Raw genomic sequence first — 18,114 nt, 5'->3', positions numbered from 1 at the left:
GGCGAATGAACATTTTCCTCGACGAATACATTCTAAGCATCTGCTTTTGAAGAACTCAACCTGAGGCAAATACCTACTGTGCATCAGACTTTATCCTAGGTGCTGGGGAATCAGCAAAGACTATGTAGACAAAAAGTCCTTCCCCCATGGAGTTAGTATCTTAATGGGGTTCCTGGGAACGCCCTGGCCCACGTGATAAGGCAATGTGTGCAGCTAGAGCAGCCCCTACCTTCTTCCTGCCTCTGAAGCAGATGTAACGGCTGCTTTAGAGGGGAAGATGGCTATCATCTTGTGACAACAAAGTGACAAGCATGAGGGAAAAGCCTAGAGCTGCACTACGCAATTTGAAATCCATGAGACACATGTGGCTATTTGAGCATTTGAAAGGTGGCTCATCTGAGGTGAGATGGACAGTAAAACACACACAGAATTTCAGAGACTTAATGCAAAAAGAACATAAACTATCACAATGATATTTTTTTATATTGACTACATGTTGAAATGCTAGTATTGTGGATATGTTAGGTTTAATAAAATATATTATTAAAATCAATCTCACCATTTCTTTGCCCTTTGTAAATGTAACTACTAGAACATTTTAAATTATGTATGTGGCTTGCATTATACTTTTATTGGACAGCCCTGGCCTAGAGAATTGCAGAGGATATAGCCACTAAACCTGCAGCCACCATGTCTCTCCTGACATCTGGGTAAAAAACAACTTATTTGTTGAAGTCTCTGAAGTCAGTTTTCAGTTACTTGCAGCTGAGTTCAGGCCTCATGGACTCAGAGGGAGAACAACCTAAAGGCTGGGCCCAGTGAACCGCCCAGGACCTGAGCTGTGGCGGCCGGAGGCTGAACTCAGCCTGGAGCCTCACCCAGCTAAGTAGGAGGTAAACAGATATATTAACACAAAGCAAAAAAATTCCCTCCCATGGAATACACTGATCTCCAACGTTTTTTTTGTGTGTGTGTGTGGAAAAAAGCAAAGCAGAGAATGGATCTCGGATGAGCAGGAAAGAGGGCAGCCGGGGGATCCCTCCCAGTCTGGGAAGCAGAGCATGAAATGGCTTCATGGTTTCCTCTTGCCCTGCCCCGCGTACACATTTATTTGGATAATCTTAGCCAGAGATTCCCTAAGGCTTTGTGCAACCCTGGGTGGGCCAGGAACTGCAAGAGGGTTTTCTTTTTTTCTCTAAGAAAAAGAAGGTCCAACCCTTCAGCCTCCCAGGCCTATTCGCCAATTTCCTGTGCCCCTTGGAAGCTCCACAAATAGCCAGATGCTAGTCGAGGCCCAGACAAGGCTGCGGTCATCGTCCTCAGACCACAGGGAAAGGAAGCTCAGGGAGCAATGCTCCGATGCCAATTTGGACAGATGCTTAAATAAGGCAATAAAGGGATTGGCTGGTACTGGCTTCTGCAAAGCCACTATCAAGGCTTGGAAGTACCAGGACTCACCCAGTACAGCTCTAGAAAGAAGGACTATGTATGTTATACTACATAGCACACTATCTGTCCAGCTCCAGACAGAAGCCTCTTGAGCTGCAGAGTTCATTTATCTAGTCCCTGAGCAGCTTCCCTGTCCAAGCCCTGGGCTGGGTGCTCAAGACACAGGGATGAGCCAGACATAGGCCCTGTCCACAGGTTGCTCATGGTGAGTGTGAAAGAGGAAAGAAGAAGGAGAAAAAAGCAGCAATGAGGGGCGCTGATCCGTGAGATCTGGTAGGACTAGAGTCTGGGAGCCCACGTGGAGCCCCAGACCCAGACTGGGGTGGGATACAGAAGGAAGTGGAAAAGAGTTCCGGGAGGACTCCCCAGAGGAGGTGATGCTTGCTTAAACTCAATCATAAAGAGAACGACTTAGCCAGGCCTGGAACAGGACCCCTTTTCAGCAGCACAAACAGTACTGGGCTCTCAAAGATCATCCCTAGGCCAGGGCTCTAACAGCTCCCATTCTCTGATGAAATATAGTCTACACTCGTATTTGTTCTTCTTTTAAAGAGCATTCACCTTATGGGATAGAGCGAACTTCTTAATGAAACCATGTATATGCAACAATGTTCTCAATTACAAAGCACTGAGCAATGTTGGGTGGTAACAGCGATGCGGTGACTGTGATTGTTACAGGGTGGCAGCATCCCCACCATATTCCTGCTACACTGCTCTCACTCAGTGGCCCCGTTCAAGGTCACCCAGCCCAGATTCCAGGACTCAGAACGTGTCCATCCCAATGCCGCCTCAGCAAGGCCAAGGAAATCCAAGTAGCCAACATGTTGCTTTTTAGAGAAGAACTCTCTTTAGCATCCTCCAGCTAAGGAAGGAGTGGCTGCTGGAAGAACCCCCAGGAAGAGACTTTGCCAATGCCTATAGTATCCGTAATGCAATGCACGTAGCCTTTACTCTGAAATTCTCACAATCTATCCTGTAGCAACACTTTCCTGTGCATACAAAGCATGTACGTCTGAGGAAGTATACTGCAGCACTGTTTAAAACGGCAATAGACTGGAAACAATCCAAGCAGGTAAATAAATTGTGATCTAGCCACAAAATGGGAAGCCATAAAAAGCTGTGAAATAATAAATGGGTTAGAGCCCGATGTACTGATATAAAAAAATCTCCAAGATACATTTTTGAGTGAAGAAAGCAAGATACACAATAAATACGTTAAAAAAAATAACTCCATTAAAAATAAGGGGGACGCATATATCCATATGCACTCACGCACACACATGTAAGCGTGCACATGTAGAGACTTCCAGGAAGAATACACTGGAAATGGGACAGTGGTTGCTTCTAGGGAGTGGGCCTGGGGGCCTGTGGAAGACACTCGACAGCGTATTTTCTTGCCCTGCTTGAATTATTTTTCTATGGTGAGCATGCATTTCTTTTTTAATTAAAGAAAACTAATTGGTCATTTTCTTAAAAAGACACAGAGGTCTTTTTCATACATGTATTTATCAAATGAACCACAGTGAACCCAGATCAACCATTTCTTATGAAGACAGCCAAAGATGAGCTTTTTTCAACTCAGTTTAATATTGTTAGGAATTGGTTTTACTCAAGCTCATATGTAATATCCAACACACACCTTCATGCCAACCCCACACACTCCATGTGAAGTTGTGATGCTAAGGGGAGCAAAGAACACCACTGAATTGATCACCTGGGCATGACCATGTCTAACGTAGCAGTGCCAGGAGTCCACTGTCAGGTAAGTGGACAAATGAAGGGTTCGTCTAAGCTTTTTTTGTTCAACTGGAACAGAATTTCACACCCCGGAGACTATCGTCTGCTCTACCGGTTTTGTCTGCAACTGTCCATATTAGGCAAAGCGGTACTTGGCACGCATGGCCCAGTGGTGCAGTGGGGCCTGGCTTTGGGGGCTGCGGTGGATGATTTCAGAGGTCCGGAATGTCAGATAGGCTTATCTAGGCCAGGAGATAGCAGCCTTCTGCTCCCAGCTCCAGCCCTCCCAATCTCCCACCCAGCCTCCCTGCTTCCCTCTGCAGCTCAGAAACCACAGCATGAGTTGGGCCGCATGCATTTGGCAGCCTTGGCTATAACCCCACTGAGGTGCCACTGCAGAGGCAAAAATGAGCAGGGGTCATGTTCAGGAGCAAAAGGTGTGGGGTGACCCTGCTGGATGCTCACAAAATACAGACATTTCCCTTCCACAGGTGAATGCAAGAGTTTTCATTATACAGGCTAGCCCCACGTTTGCTGGTGACAAAAGAGTCCATGATTCATTTCCTGCACGCGTGTTTTGATGACAGTGCTGTACAAATGCCTTCTGGCCTGAATTGGTTACTCATAATTATTGAGCCACACTAGGGAGGGTGGTGGCAAGAACCCTGGAGTGGGAATCGGGGCTCATACTCAATGGTCCTCCAGGTCTTCTGTTTGACTGCAGGACTCCCTCTTCACAATCTGGCCCCTGGAGGGCTTTCTCTCTGGTCTCCTCCTGCCATCCATCCATTCAGCTCTCTCTGGCTCTCACCCTCTCACATGTCCCCACATGCACCTTCATTCCCATTTCATGAACACACTCTGCGTAGATTTGATCTCTCTGCCTGTGTTCCCTCTAGCTCTTTCCTCAGCAACGTATGGCTAACTCCTATTCATCTGTCAAGCCCCAAATCATACCTCCTCTTCCAGGAAGGATTCCCAGACTATCCCAGTCACCCATAATCCTGCAGAATAGTGTACGCACCTCTCTCACAACACTCAGGATATTGATGATAATAATGGCTAAACATTTACTGATCACTTGCTATGTACTAGGCAGCATTCTACTTAGTCATCACAGCAAGTCCATGAAATACCCTTATTATCCTCATTTTACAGAGAATGCTACTGGGGATCAGAGATTTATTTTAGTAGGTTGTTGAAGGCCATAGAGCTATTAAGTGGCTGATGGGTGCCTAGATAAATGCCTGGCTCTAGTAGCTGCTCAATAATTATTCAACTCATAAACCATTAAGTGAATAAATGATTAAGTGACGGAAATAATGGCATTTCTGTCTCTTCTATAGAAAGTTCAAGTAAGAACCACTTCTTATTAATCTTTCAAGCCATCTCCCCTGTTAAACGCCTGCTAAGGTATAGAGCACTGGAAATATGTAATGAATGAGTAAACAAAAGTATATATGAGCAAACCAGTAAACAGAGCCCAAATCCTGGCAATGCCGCCCATTAGTTTTAGCTAAATAGCTTGTTTGTCACCCATGAAACGCAGAGATTATACACAACAGTCTCTCAAGTACCTTCTAGCATTAAAGGTACATATAAAATAAATGATAAGACTCCGATTTTGTGATTATAGTAATTCCCATACCTAATTATGTATTGCATTTTCTTCTGGGTTGTTTTTCCCAGGAACGTTACACAACTGAAAGTGGCTTATGATCCAGGTCCTCTCCTAATACAGAGCCCATTATTAGTCCTGACAGAGTTCATTTGGCCTGATCTTTAGTTCACTCCATTCTTATCCACACGGACCACGCCCAGGGAAAGAATTACTAAGTGCCTGACCAAACCCTCAGAAATAATAATCAATAATACACAATCATTCCAAGTTAGATTCTGTAACTGGCATCTAAGTCACTGCGTTGGTCACGTTGCATTCCTTCTCCCTATCCCCTGGCACCTGTCACAGAAGCCGTCATTTCCAAATAGCGGTCGTTAATCTGCGCCCACCATCAACACACACACACACACACAGCTGGCAGGAAGGCAATAGCACAGTCTTAGCACATGGTAGGGGCTGATAAATACTCATGAAATTCTGAAGCTCAGATCCACTGCAGTTGGTGCTGAGCTGTGTCCACATCAACACCAAGTGGGAGCTCTGGCTGAACTCCATTCATGCTCACCCTACCTGTGGCTACGTGTGCCACCTGTGTGCCCTGGCGGCGTGATCAGCTAACGTCCAGCATTTCTTGTTGGGCCGATGCTCAGTGTCAATGACTCACCGAAGGACACCTACATGAGGGGTGTGAGCAAGACAGCGCCTGTTCATGTCGCAAGAGTGGGGGGGACCACTTTCTCTGTTTTGCTCGACTCACAACAAGGAGTATAAGCTGAGCACTAACCATCCACAGGCGAGGGCCAGGATGGAGAGGGCCTGTGCCATAACTGGAATGCAAACCAATAGTCACTGTAGAGGCACCTGTTGTTTATCTGTCTTGCACCTTCACGTCCCTGGGGACCTGCTCCTCCCTCCTGTCAATCATGTGATGCTTGAAAGGGCTGCCAAAGATAGTGGCAGCCAGCTCCGTTGCCTTTGGCCACAATAACTGGCCCAGAAGTGAGCCTATTGGAATCCTTCGCTGAGATTTTATTTCAATATCAAGCAGGCAGATATAGCTCTGGGTCACAGCGCTATCAAGATATGGACTAGAGGCTAGCAACATGGAGAAAATCTGTTTGCAGGAGAGAAGAATAGCACCCAAACAGAGCTAAACGTTCAAGAGCTAGATGGAAGAAAAGAGGATGGGACAGATTTTGGATGTCTGGACCTTCCTGTTTACATGAACTGTTGATTTCCCTGTTTTCTTTAGGTTAGTTTGAGCAGCCTACGTGGCCTAGCACAGTCATGACGACGCTTAGAGTGCATTTTCAAATGCATTTCCTACTCTCCAGGTCGTTTTCATGAGATGGGCTACCACACATTTCCAGTGTCTTTGTTCCTCCTCCTAAGCAAGGTGTAAAAATTCCCGGGCAAGAGTCACTCTTACTCAGCATCACTAACTAAAGATGTTCATTCTTTCCCTTTGGATCTCAGGCATCAATGGTGGCCTGCCAACCACAGGATGTGACGACTCTTTTATTTCAAGCCATCAAATCTTATAAAATAGGGCCTGGCCAGACAGGTGATTTTTGAAAGAAAGACATTTGCGTGGTGGTCAGCCCTCCATTCCATCCCTTTGCTGGCTGACTCCCTCTGAAGGTCTGTCTTCAGATTGCCAGGCGAGTTCTCTCAGCAGGTAGAAACTGTTAAGTGTACGAGGCAATGACAAGTGGAACTAATAAGACCTCGGAAAACCTTCCCTGAGAAAACCTATTGCAGTCCAGCCACCTGACTTCTAGGGGAACTTTTTAAAAGAAAGCCACTTTATATAATTACTGAGAAGGGTAATGTTTTTAAAGCTAAAAGCTCCCTTCCGGCCCCAAGTCTGAAGAGCTGCCCAGTGAATTATGAACCATGAAGTTACAACTAGGAAGGGAGGTGCTGGGTGGGGGTGGCACCCAGGAAGCTGACTTCACTCCTTTCTCCCGCTCTTTTTCTGTAACTCTTCCATCTCCTCTGTGTATGGCTGAAGCTTGGCAGGTTATGGGCAGGCACTGCCTGGACAGCGAGTATGCTCTGGGCTGAAGCGATCGGTCTGTTGCATCCTGATGCAATGCTCTTTCCATGCGCTGTACAGTTGTACATCCCAGGCTCCGAGGAGCTTGGCAGCTGTCTCCCCTGGGGGCCAGGGAGAGCAGCCATATCCCACGGTGGACTCAACGGCTCCTCATCACCAAAACAAACACACAACAGTCCTGATCGCCATGGAGAGTTCAATCCTCTTGTCTGGGATTGGCACCGACTAGAATTCCAAGGGCTCTGACTGAGCTATCTCCTGTGAGGTCTAAATACAGCACACTCACTTTTAACTTAAACATACGGCCTGGACCAGTGCCCAGGGCTGACAGCCCCCAAGGCCCAGAAGGGAAGTCTTGACTTTTGGCTGCCCATTCAGCGATGGGCATTGCAGAGATAGCAGAGATGTGATGTGCTGGTCAGCCACATGTTCACAGATGTTGCTTATGGCCAAACAGTGGGGGAAGTCATCAGCTTGTGGAGGTTTAACTATAAGGATGATACTGAGCAGAGAAATGCATTCTGGGGAAGGGGGTGGGGAGAGGGAGAATGGGGAAGTGTGAGGAGGAAAAGAGAGGCAGGAAAAGGCAGTAAGGACCAAAGACCTGTTTCTTAGCCAGTGAAAGCCAGGGGATCTTTCTAAAACGTTTGCTCTCAGAGACCACAACTCTCTAATTATGCCTCTCCCTGGAATTTAGGGCTCAGTCCCTAGAATCAGATAGACCAAGGTTGTTGTCTAATTGTGTGATCTTGGGCAAGAACATTGACTTCTCAGTTTCCATATCTCTAAAATGGCCCAATGGACTACTGTGGGTGTTCAATGTGTACGTAAAGTGCCTAGCACATCAGAGTTGCTCAATAAATAGTAGCTACTAGAAGTAGTAGTAGAAGTAGGAAAATGTCAGCCTTGGAGAGGGTATTGTCTCTGCTTTGAAGAGAGTGCAAGAGTTGCTGAGGCCAGAACATTAAGGTGGAAACACCCAACCAGGATAAGTTGGACAGGTACAGACAAAGGAAACCTTCAACTGAGCAAGACATTCAAACACACCCATACCTGTTAAGAACCTTAAAATGTTAAAATGGCGACAGCTTCCTACCCTCTCAACAAGGGTAAGCAACGTCCACACAGGGGTTCCCTTACCTTGGTGTTCATACATGACTTCCCTCGCTTATATTCTTTGTGGGATCCACGCTTGTCCAATTTGTACCACAGGGCTTTGGCCTTCCAGGTGGTCACCTTGGACTTGAGCTTGGAATAAAAGTTTCTGTGGTCTAGAGGGTCCAGGTCCAGGTGTCGTGTGAGGATGTTGAAGGCCTGGAGGGTCCCTTTGCATGTGGAGGCCTGGACAAAGTTCTCGAAAACCTGCCCAGCGTGGAGCTGCTTCTCGTCCTCGTTTTCCCCCATGTTTCAGGAGCCGTGTGGAGCAGTGGTGTGGAGAGGATGCAGGAGGACACCATGAAGTACCGGGAGAGACGTCACACCTGCAAAGGTAGGTGGAGGCAGAGGTGAGCTCTGAGGGTGGGGTGGGGATGGGGGCTGGGAGGCAAAAATAAAACTCCTTTAAGATACTAAGCGTAAGACTTGATACTAAACACAAAAAATCTATAGCAAATGTACAGTCATACCTTCTAAACTGGTAATGCTGCCTTGCTATCGTGTTTCCCCGAAAATAAGACCTAGCCACACCATCAGCTCTAATGCATCTTTTGGAGCCAAAATTAATATAAGATCCGGTCTTACATTATATAAAACCCAGTCTTATATTATCGTAAAATAAGACCGGGTCTTATATTAATTTTGGCTCCAAAAGACACATTAGAGCTGATGGTCCGGCGAGGTGTTATTTTTGGGGAAACATGGTAGCAACGTCTTTCTCCCTAACACCCCACTCTTCCCGCTGGGTGAAGAGAACCAAAGCTATACCATGGCTGAGGTCAGCATTCCTTGGTCAATTTTGCTATGAGCCAGATGGTTCGAGATATAGTAACTAGTGAAAGGGAAAAAACAGAAAAGTCTCTAGATTTAGCACCATTAAAAACCTGTAACTCTTGCTGCAAATTGGTCAACGAATATAATGTAACCTGGCTACCTGATATTAGTACACAGACCAAAACAAATCCAAGCACATGCCTCCCTGGGTTTCAGGACCACCTTACCTATGGTTAGACATCAATTTTTAAGTCTTCTTTTGCTGGTTACCAGAGCGCAGGTCTTCCCACTATACAGACGACAGACAGCAACTTCTCAAAACCTCTCTCTATCCCTGTCATCTGCTGAAAGCACAGCATTTGTCCCCATCAGACATAAGAGACAGACAGGACGACACATGGGTCTCCGCCTGACGTACACAAGGAGCCTGGGCTTTGGAAGCCCAAGCTGTGAGCTATTTGGAACAAGTGCTTAGGCTGATGGAAGGAAAAATGCGATGGGTGTTCATTCGCGTCACAAAAATAGCTTGCCTGGGTTTTGGCCATCGTCCTTTCTCTCTGTACCACTCTAACCTCAGGCATTTTTTAGGAAAGTCATTTAAGTTTCAAAGGAACAAAAATAAAATTAGAGCTGATTTTCTAAAGCACTATTTTTCCAGAATCCAAAGCTAGTGCAAGAAGACAAGCATAGAGGAGCTAGGGCCGGCCCAGCTGTCAGGAGGGCTTGAGAGGGTCTGTAAATAAGAAGATACAGCGCAGCGAGCTCCCTCAGACAGAGGCCTGGCAGAAGGAGACCAGCAAACAGAGACAAGGCCCTCAGGCTGGGCGACTTCCTAATTTCCAGATGGGAATGCTATTATGGGTGCATTTGGATTGGACCGGCTTTATAATACTAAAAGCAGAGACCCGTGTTTATCTTCTTCCTTAATCCTTTATTTATTCATTCAGCAACAATTGCTAGTGTTTTAGCAAGAGCCATGTATCACCCTAGGTGCTGGTGATAGAGATGGGCCCTAGGGAGGAAGACAGGCCAGGCCCATAAAGAGTTGATTACAAGACAATAGGCAAGGGCTTGTAGAATATGAACACAGTGCCTGCAAGCCCAGGGCAAGTGTCCAACCATGGAGTCCATAGGCACGTGAGAGGGAAAGGCCAAAATGCTACAATTTTAGGAACGAGATGATTTTATTAGAAGACTGGGGAACGGACATTTCAGGTGAAGAAAACACCACACTAAAGTGTGAGTCTGGGAAGAGCCAGTACAATTGCATAATGACAGCAAGTTCAAGGTGTCAGGAATTAAGGACTCATGACAAGGGGTGGGGTGGGGTGGGGAATGTCTTCCAGGGCAGATCGTGGAGGGCACCTGACTTCTCTAGTGGGCTGTGGGGTGCAGGAGATGAAGCAGGAGCTGAGAAAAGTCTTTGGGAAGAGGAGCCAGCAGAGGGTAGACTGGAGAAGGAGGCAGCTAGGGGGCTGCCCAGGAGACAATGAGGAAAGCAGCTGGGAGAGCAACGGGAAAAGCTCTCATGTGAATATTATATGGCAGCCTGGCTGGGCACCACCTATAAGGAGCAGCCTGCTGGGAGAAGACAAGCTCTCCAGACACCAGACACTGAGATGCTGACGGGTGAGGGGCACAGCATAGGACCCCTCCCTTTCCTCTTTCCCTGGAAGCTTCCAATATGCCTGGCACCATAGTCGGCTGAAGGGAGAATAGCACATTCCCTGCTCCAGACCTAGCCGAGTCGTACTCCTCAGCCAGGCCTCCATTCTTCATGAGAACTTACGTGGCTGCTCTGGTCCCCACAGCTCAACAAGTTCAACAGACTTGGAAAGCTGGCTCTGAGTTTGGCCTGGCACTGAGAAAACACGGAGTCACAGATGCTCTCTCAGCTTCTTCAATGTCCCCAGTGCTCACTGTGGCATCACTCACATACACACTGCCTCCTCCTGTCCCCTCACCGCCCCCATCCCCAGCCAAGACTTGCCACCCAGACAGCATAACAGAGAGCAAGACCAATTTGCTTCTCAGAGTGTATTAACATCCTCGGTCTTCATCTTTGGAACCACTTCCCCGCTCAGCATTGAACAAAGGCTACAGTAGCTGATTGGCAAATGCAAAGCTACTTGAATTCAACTGGTGTCCTGCAGTCCTTGCTGAGGGTGGGCCGGTGGTACAGAGAAAACCACAGGCTTCGGGGCTATTGGAGCCCAAGTCCAAAGCTCTGCTCAGCCCCTCGCTGGCCTCACACAAGCCATGCAAATTCTGAGCCTCAGTTTCAGGTAAGAATCTGCACCTTGCAGGGTTGCTATGAGATACACGTGTGATAGCAGAGCCTGGCCCGGGGAGGCACTCAGTAGATGTGGAAATGAACACTGCATCCAGCACATGGGTGTGTTTATATCTGGGGAAGGCACCAGTTTGAAAAACAGTTTTGTAAATCAATCCTCCAAGTTGCCATCTCCTCCTTGTCTAAAATGGTAAACTGTTTAGAGTTATCAAGCCAGACCTGACTGCCAGAGAGTCATTTACAAACTGGAAGAACCTGTCTCCTCCCAATCCCAGCTGCCTCCCCTCCTCCCCGCAAAAGGAAAATGAACAACTTAATCTTAGGGATCCAGTGGAAAGAGCCAAAGGTGGTGCTGAGGGCGCTGGGTGGGCGTGGGAGCTCCAGGAACTAGCTCTTATCTAGAGTAAGATAAGGGAGGTGGAGGGAGACGGCCAGACAGGAGGAGATAAGAGCTGCCTGGACGGTACCCACCCCGGTACCAGGCTCAGACCTGCCTCCCTGGGTCTAAAGGGTCTGGTCTCAACCTTTAACATCAGTTTTCCAATTTAAGTCAAGACCTTAAAGTGACTCTAACACTCACGCGGGGTAGGTTTCCTCACAGAATAACATCAGAATATTTAGAGTCTGGCAAACCTGGAGGAGAATCTGGTCCCATGCACTTGTCAGCTGTGTGAACCTTGGCAAACTATCTAATCTATCTCAGCCTATGTTCTCATCTGTAAAATGGGGATAATAATACTCATTTCCCAGGGTTGTAAGGGTTAAATTCGGTCATGTAGGTGATGAATTCAGCGCTTTGTGGCTACATGATAACGAGCATTCATTACAATTCTTCAAATGGCCCAAACCTCATCAAACTAAAAGGAACATACCATATTTTGCCATGCATAATGCTCACTTTTTTGCCCAAATTTGTGAGGGAAAAATAAGGATGTGCATTATACATGGGTAGTACTAATTGTGTATCTATATAAATGTTTTTAATTCTTTCATTTATGCTTATGAGTTAAAAGTGTAACTTTAGAAATCAATAATGATATCTGTATGCAAAATAATACCCTGGAATATGATAATTGGTTTTGTTGAACTTACAATGAAATGGCAAGGACGAAGAGTTCTTGGCCTTCTATGATGCGTAAATATTGTAAATTTGCTATTAGTGCATACATTTTTTGGTATCTTGTATCTGTTCTTGTGTTTCGTAATTATTTGTTGCATAAAATTGTACCATAATGTTAAAATATTTTTAAAAACACATGCCAAAATTCCTCTACAATACAAACAAGTACCTACATGTAAACAAATAAAAATTTGAATTAAAAAAATTAAAATGAAAGATTTTCTTCCCTGAAAAGTTTGGGCCAAAAACATGGGTGCGCATTATATAGGGCAAAATATGGTAATTTATACCACTGGGACTAACTTCTCAGGTCAAGGAATGAAGTGCTGTAAAGTTAGAGGCTTTCAATTCAGAACATCTGGGTTCAAATCCACTTCCTAGCTAAGTCACATTGGACACCTTACCTAACTTCTGAGTTTTAAGTTCCCCATATATACAGTTCCCCATATATACAGGAGGAAATTTGAGTAATAAACTGAAAATATACATGACACAAGGTGGTTTTGTAAATGAACTAAGTCATTTTGTAAATGACTTAGAAAGACTGAGTCTGAGCTTCAAGCCTTTTCTTCCAGAAACTGGCATGTGATACTTTTGGTGGGTACCCCTTTTTCCCCCAAAAGGAGAAGATCAAGAATTAGTTAAACCAGAGGCCCCTGGGTAATAGCTCGTGTTAAACATTTCCTTGTCAACCACTACCCAGCTGTTGCCTTTTTGGAGTTTGATCTGAAATATAAATAACCAACTACCCAAAAATATGAAAGGTTTCTGCATTTTCTGGGAAGAAACAAGACGTGATGCTTTAGTTTCCAAGAATAGCCTTGAAGCAATTTGTTTTTTGCCAACTGGAGTCCCTTATTTGCGGTTCTGCCTGTGTGACTTCATGAGTCACAAAGCAACTCCCTTCCCCTGCCTCTGGCTGCTACAAAGTAAAACTCAGGGCCTCAGATTGTCAGCGACAACACTGGTAATGGGCTCAGCCCATGGCATGTGGGAGACAAGTTCAAAGTTTTTGTGGAGTCCCTGAGTACCTCCCAAATCAGAGAAGGAGTCCGTCATGCAGGGTCTCTGGTCCCACCCCGGTTCTCGGCAGGTGGACACAGAGTATGGTGAGGCCAAAAAGGAACACCAATGGAGCCATGGATGGGGGTTCATACCACTGTATTTTCACTGGCGGCTGGGGTGGAGACACAGGAAGCAGGAGCCACACGATCTGCAACCTGCCGTCCTCTTCTCTGCCAAATAACCAACAACCCAACCCCTTGCTAGCGTAGCCACGGCAGTTATATTAGTGGCCAATGGCTAACTGGTTACAGTTGATGGCCACCCAGCCACAGCTGATGGCCATCTACTACCCAAGCCAGCACCTTTCCATGTGAAGCCGAGAGCCTGGAAACTGCTCTCTGGGACTCTGTCCCCACAAAGCCTCCTGGCCCAAGAGTTGCCAGTACAGTCACATTTAGGACTCTCACAACTTCTTCCTTCTCTGAGCCTCATCACCTGCCAAATGGCATCAAACTGTGTGACCAGGAGGTAGATAAATGGCGGAATGCTATAAAAACTTAAGAAGGGCTAGAGAGACCCTGGGCCGAACCTTCCTACAAAGCAGCAGTTTGACCCAGGAGAAAAGCTCAGCCTTCAACCCCACCCTCAAGACTCACAGATAAGATATGTTTCAGGGTAAATGCAATCTAAAAACCAAACCCTCCTGCCACTGACACTGCCAGGCTCCTCATTCCAACTTACCATCTCCCAGGTTTACCTCACTAAGAGGCCCCCGGGCAGGGCCAGTTACTTCAGCAACGAACTGGGTGTGTACACCCCCATGCGTGCACTCACAGAGTGGTCAGAAGGACTAAAAGCTTCAACTCTGTGCCTTAGACACAGAAGACCCTCAGTTGTGGCGACCTGGAGCCAGCCAGGGCCTCAGCAGTGGCAAACACCTCCCACACAGGCTGCATCTCTGCAGAGCCCAACAGGGGCTGAACGTCTGCTTCACAGAGAATGACTGCAGATGTCATCTTCTCACCCGGCCCAGGGATGCCGGCTTTCCATCTACATGGGCATGTGGCAACCGACTTGAACCAAAAAGGGTTGGGAAGGGACTGAAAGGGCTCCCTTGTCCTCCTTGTAATCCTCTTCCAGCCAGGGGTCCCCAGCCTTCCTTTGGTCATCTCTGTAGATGGAGAGTGCCCTGCCTCCTGGGGCAGCAGACTCCACCCTTGCCTTCTCTGACTAGAAGGCAGCCTCCGTGAGATCGACACTGTCTCTCCCACAGGTCCTCTCTGTTCCTGGTTTTAGCCCTTGAGATCACCCACAGTAAGTCAAAGCCCTTCTGTGTGGGTTAAACGCAGACGTGCAGCCTCCTTACACACTCCATCTGGGGCCCCCACTAGGAAAGGCTTATGGAAACATCCAAGAGACAAACTGAAAACCCAAACAGGTTCCCAGTCTGCAGCAAGGGGTAGACAGTGCCTTCTGTCTAGGCTGCCCTCTATCTATACTGCCCCGGGGTGGGGAGCTCCGGAAAGAGGCTCCAGGTCCACTGCACGCCCTGGCCTTCAATGCCATCCTCAGCTGAGGGCCCAAGGCCATTTGACCCTTGCCCTTCTGGCCCCAGCCGTCTCCTCACTTTTTCTCAATAGAGTTGACTACATTGGTCTGGCTTAAAGTGACCTCACACATTTCCACTTCCTCACCTCTGTCATGGAATCATTCACAGTAACAGACCCTCCACCCCCACTTCCCAATGAGTCAGAGACCTGCACGTTGACCAGTCACAGCGCCAGGAAGGAGCTCTTTCACCGGCCTTATCCTAAGGAGTCCTCACAACAAGTCTGTAGGGTGGGGTGGTTTCTCTCTCTCTCCCTCTCTCTCTCTCTCTCTCTCTCTCTCTCTCTCTCTCTCTCTCTCTATTTGTAGTCTATAAGAAAGGCCTTAGGGGGGAAAAAGTCATTCTAGTACTTGCCCATCTCTCTTTTCTGTAATGCAAATATAAGTTTGCCAAATGCTGTTCCTATTATGTATGTGTGTGTACACATATATGCATGCATGTACATGTATATATGTATGTGTGTATAGCTATGCATGTGCATACATGTATGCATGTACATGCATGTATATATGCATGTATATATACACATGCATGTGTATATATATCTGTGTGTATGCACATATATATGCATGCATGTATATATATTGTGTGCACATGTGTATGTATGTATAAGTGTGTATGTGTGTGCACACACACACATACATGTACACACACACGCACTTTAAACATTTTACCATAAGGATTTCTAGCTAGTGCTCTATATTTCCTCTTGCATCAGTAAACCTCACTTCAAGAATTTTCTAGAAGAAGCCAAGCCTTTGAGGTGGCAGAACTCTGGCCTGGGCATGGGGAGACTGAGCTTGCCGTTCTCACTGCCCTCATGATGACACCGATAGCCGCACTGCTCAGCTGCTCAGTGCCGGGGCCCGGCCCAGCCCCTTTCCATCCGTGATCTCATTTACCCATCCTTGTTGGACAGAAGAAAAGACAGACTTACAGAGGTCAGAACCTCCTCAGTATCCCATAGGTAGTGAGTGGGGAGGCTGTGAAATGGGCCTGGTTCCCTCTACTTCAAAAACCCACACTCTTAGCCACAGATCAGTCTGAACCGTGCAGACAGAAACCACATGGCCCGTTCTGCAGCTGCCGGGTAAATTACATGGGTTCAGTCTGTCGTCTCTAGGTTCTTTTGGGCTCCGAGCATCTTCAAATGTCAACAACAGGGCGTGGTTTCATGCATCACGGTGCAACCAAACAATCAAGTATTAGGCACTCCGTTAAACATAATATTTATAAAGACACTGGATCCATGGGGAAATGCTTATGCCCTAATGCAGAGCGAAAAGAGCGGGATACAATTTCAGGGTCTCAATACACTCCAAGTCCATAAAGTAATATCTATAGGGGAATTGAAACAAGCCAAATGTGGCAGTGGTTATGTGTGAGGGATGGTATTTCAAATGATTTTTGTTTTTTAGCATTATGCTTTTCTGTATTTCCCAATTTTCTACCAGGAGCATGCACAACTTTTATAACCCCTTCCTGTATACACATTCCAAGTCCAGGGGTCTTCTCTCCCTGACTAGACTGAGGGTCTCGCCAAGCGGAGATGGGCTTCTGCATCTTATCTTCCTCAGGTCTAACAAGTGCTAGGTCCCGTGTGGCCCTACCACACTAACAGTGCTATTTTTCTCCAGAAAAGGGCCATCCTGCAAGAAGCCCTGACATGTTTGCTTAATGAATTGGCTTCCATTCTAGCAGGTCGGAGACGAGGTGCCAAGGCAGCTCTGCTCTCCGGGTCACAGGCCCTCACGTCCAGTGCGCAGGCCCCTTTCCAGGGGGCTATGCTGGGAAATGGGGAAGCCGATGCCTTTGACCCAATCTCAGCTGTGCACACAGGACCCATTGCCAGTGAACCCACAAGAAAGAAACCTGCATACCTGGCTATGGGCCAAGAGGTCACAAAATAACGTACATCTCAACACACACACACTGAATCCATTTTGCCAACAAAAACTGAGTCTATTCTGCATGTACCCTGCATTATCTTTACCACAGATTGGGTGCCTAGGAAAACTGTAAATTCCCATTTCCAGAAGGCCAAGCTTCCTTAAAAATAATGGTGGAAGGTACCCAGCATAAGCAAATTCACAGAGACAGAAAGCAGAATGGTGATTACCCCTAGAAGGGGATGGGGCAAGGGAGAAATGAAATAATTTTTAGCCTTCTTTTTTGGTAAGTCTCACTCTTCCTTCCAAATCTCATTTGACCCCAGGAAGCCTATGAAAGCTCAGCTCTGCCAAGTTGCAAATTTTTATCTCTTGTTCTGCCATTCCCAGGCTCCCCTCACTGATGCCTCCCTCCTCCCCCCACCACACCCCACCCTGGCATCTGTGAAATCTTCAACACCCCAGGAAAGGTTGAGGACCAGCTCCCTGGTCCTGTCTCCCAGGGCCTACCTTCCATTTCCTGGAGAGAACAGTCTTGTGCTCCAATGGGCCCTGCGTATGCTGTCAGTAGAATGCAGCTCCCTGAAAGCAGGGACCGATTCCCTGCAGTGGACCGATTCCCTAAAAGCTCCCCAAGGACAAGTCAGATCAGCCCGGATCTGTTGGACTTGTCATCAGGTTCAAATGAGTGCAAACAGTGGCTGTGTAATTGATGAGACCTCTGCCCTTCAAAGTCAGGGAGTGGCACATTTCTCATTGACTAACATCAATTTCAGGGACACTGGGTATGTATCCTTTCTGATATTAGGAGAATCCTGTTGTAAGGCAAAGACACTTCTCCACTGAAAAAAATCCAGTAAGTCTAACATTACATACCATCCTCACTGTTGTTAAGCAGGGTGCATGGATGTGATCGAATTTCACCTCACTAATGACCTCTATTCACCTCACTCTTCCTTCAAGGTCCTCTTCTCTAAATACTCCCACCTCCTTAGCCACAACCCTTTCCCAAAATGGGTTGGCTCCCTCCCATAGGAGCCTGTACTTACCTCAATGATAGTAAGTTATTCTGTGTTGAAATCAATTTTTTTATTTTCTTACTCCCAGTTCCTAGCACAAGGTCCTGTCTCTATACAGTAAGTGCTAAATAAGCAAATGAATGAATGTTCAATCCTGGGGACTATAATCATTGTTGACATTTATGAAGTCTCAAGCGATGTGTTAAGAGCTTTACATGTATTAAATAAGTTAATCATTGTAACAAACCAAGACATTACTAGATACTATGATTATCCCCATTTTTAGCAAAGGTAGCAACTTGCTCAAGGCCACATGTCAGAAGTGGTGAACTCGTGACTTGAAGCCTGATAGCCGGAGTTCAGAGGCCACATCCTAAAATAGCA

General features: G+C 46.7%; 1 protein-coding gene across 16 annotated transcripts in view; it reads right to left on the bottom strand.

Moving 5' to 3' along the window:
* The window catches only part of MICAL2 (microtubule associated monooxygenase, calponin and LIM domain containing 2), a 203,808-nt gene that overhangs the window by 145,578 nt on the left and 40,116 nt on the right, over nucleotides 1–18,114 (bottom strand). For 15 of the 16 annotated variants that reach the window (XM_088791640.1, XM_074336000.2, XM_074336004.2 and 12 more), the window contains one exon: nucleotides 8,007–8,347. In XM_088791640.1, coding sequence (XP_088647766.1) covers nucleotides 8,007–8,270 — 264 coding nt within the window. In that variant the 5' untranslated portion in view covers nucleotides 8,271–8,347. Of the gene's footprint in view, nucleotides 1–8,006; nucleotides 8,348–9,022; nucleotides 9,143–18,114 lie in introns of those variants that run through there. The other variant, XM_088791641.1, reaches the window with a different exon arrangement.

This window comes from Rhinolophus sinicus, chromosome 14 (assembly GCF_057876585.1).
Source record: "Rhinolophus sinicus isolate RSI-liver-muscle chromosome 14, RSI-T2T, whole genome shotgun sequence".
Classification (NCBI taxonomy): Eukaryota; Metazoa; Chordata; class Mammalia; order Chiroptera; family Rhinolophidae; genus Rhinolophus; species Rhinolophus sinicus.
Note: the sequence above shows the minus strand (reverse complement) of the source record. Positions and strands in the feature narration are given on the sequence as shown.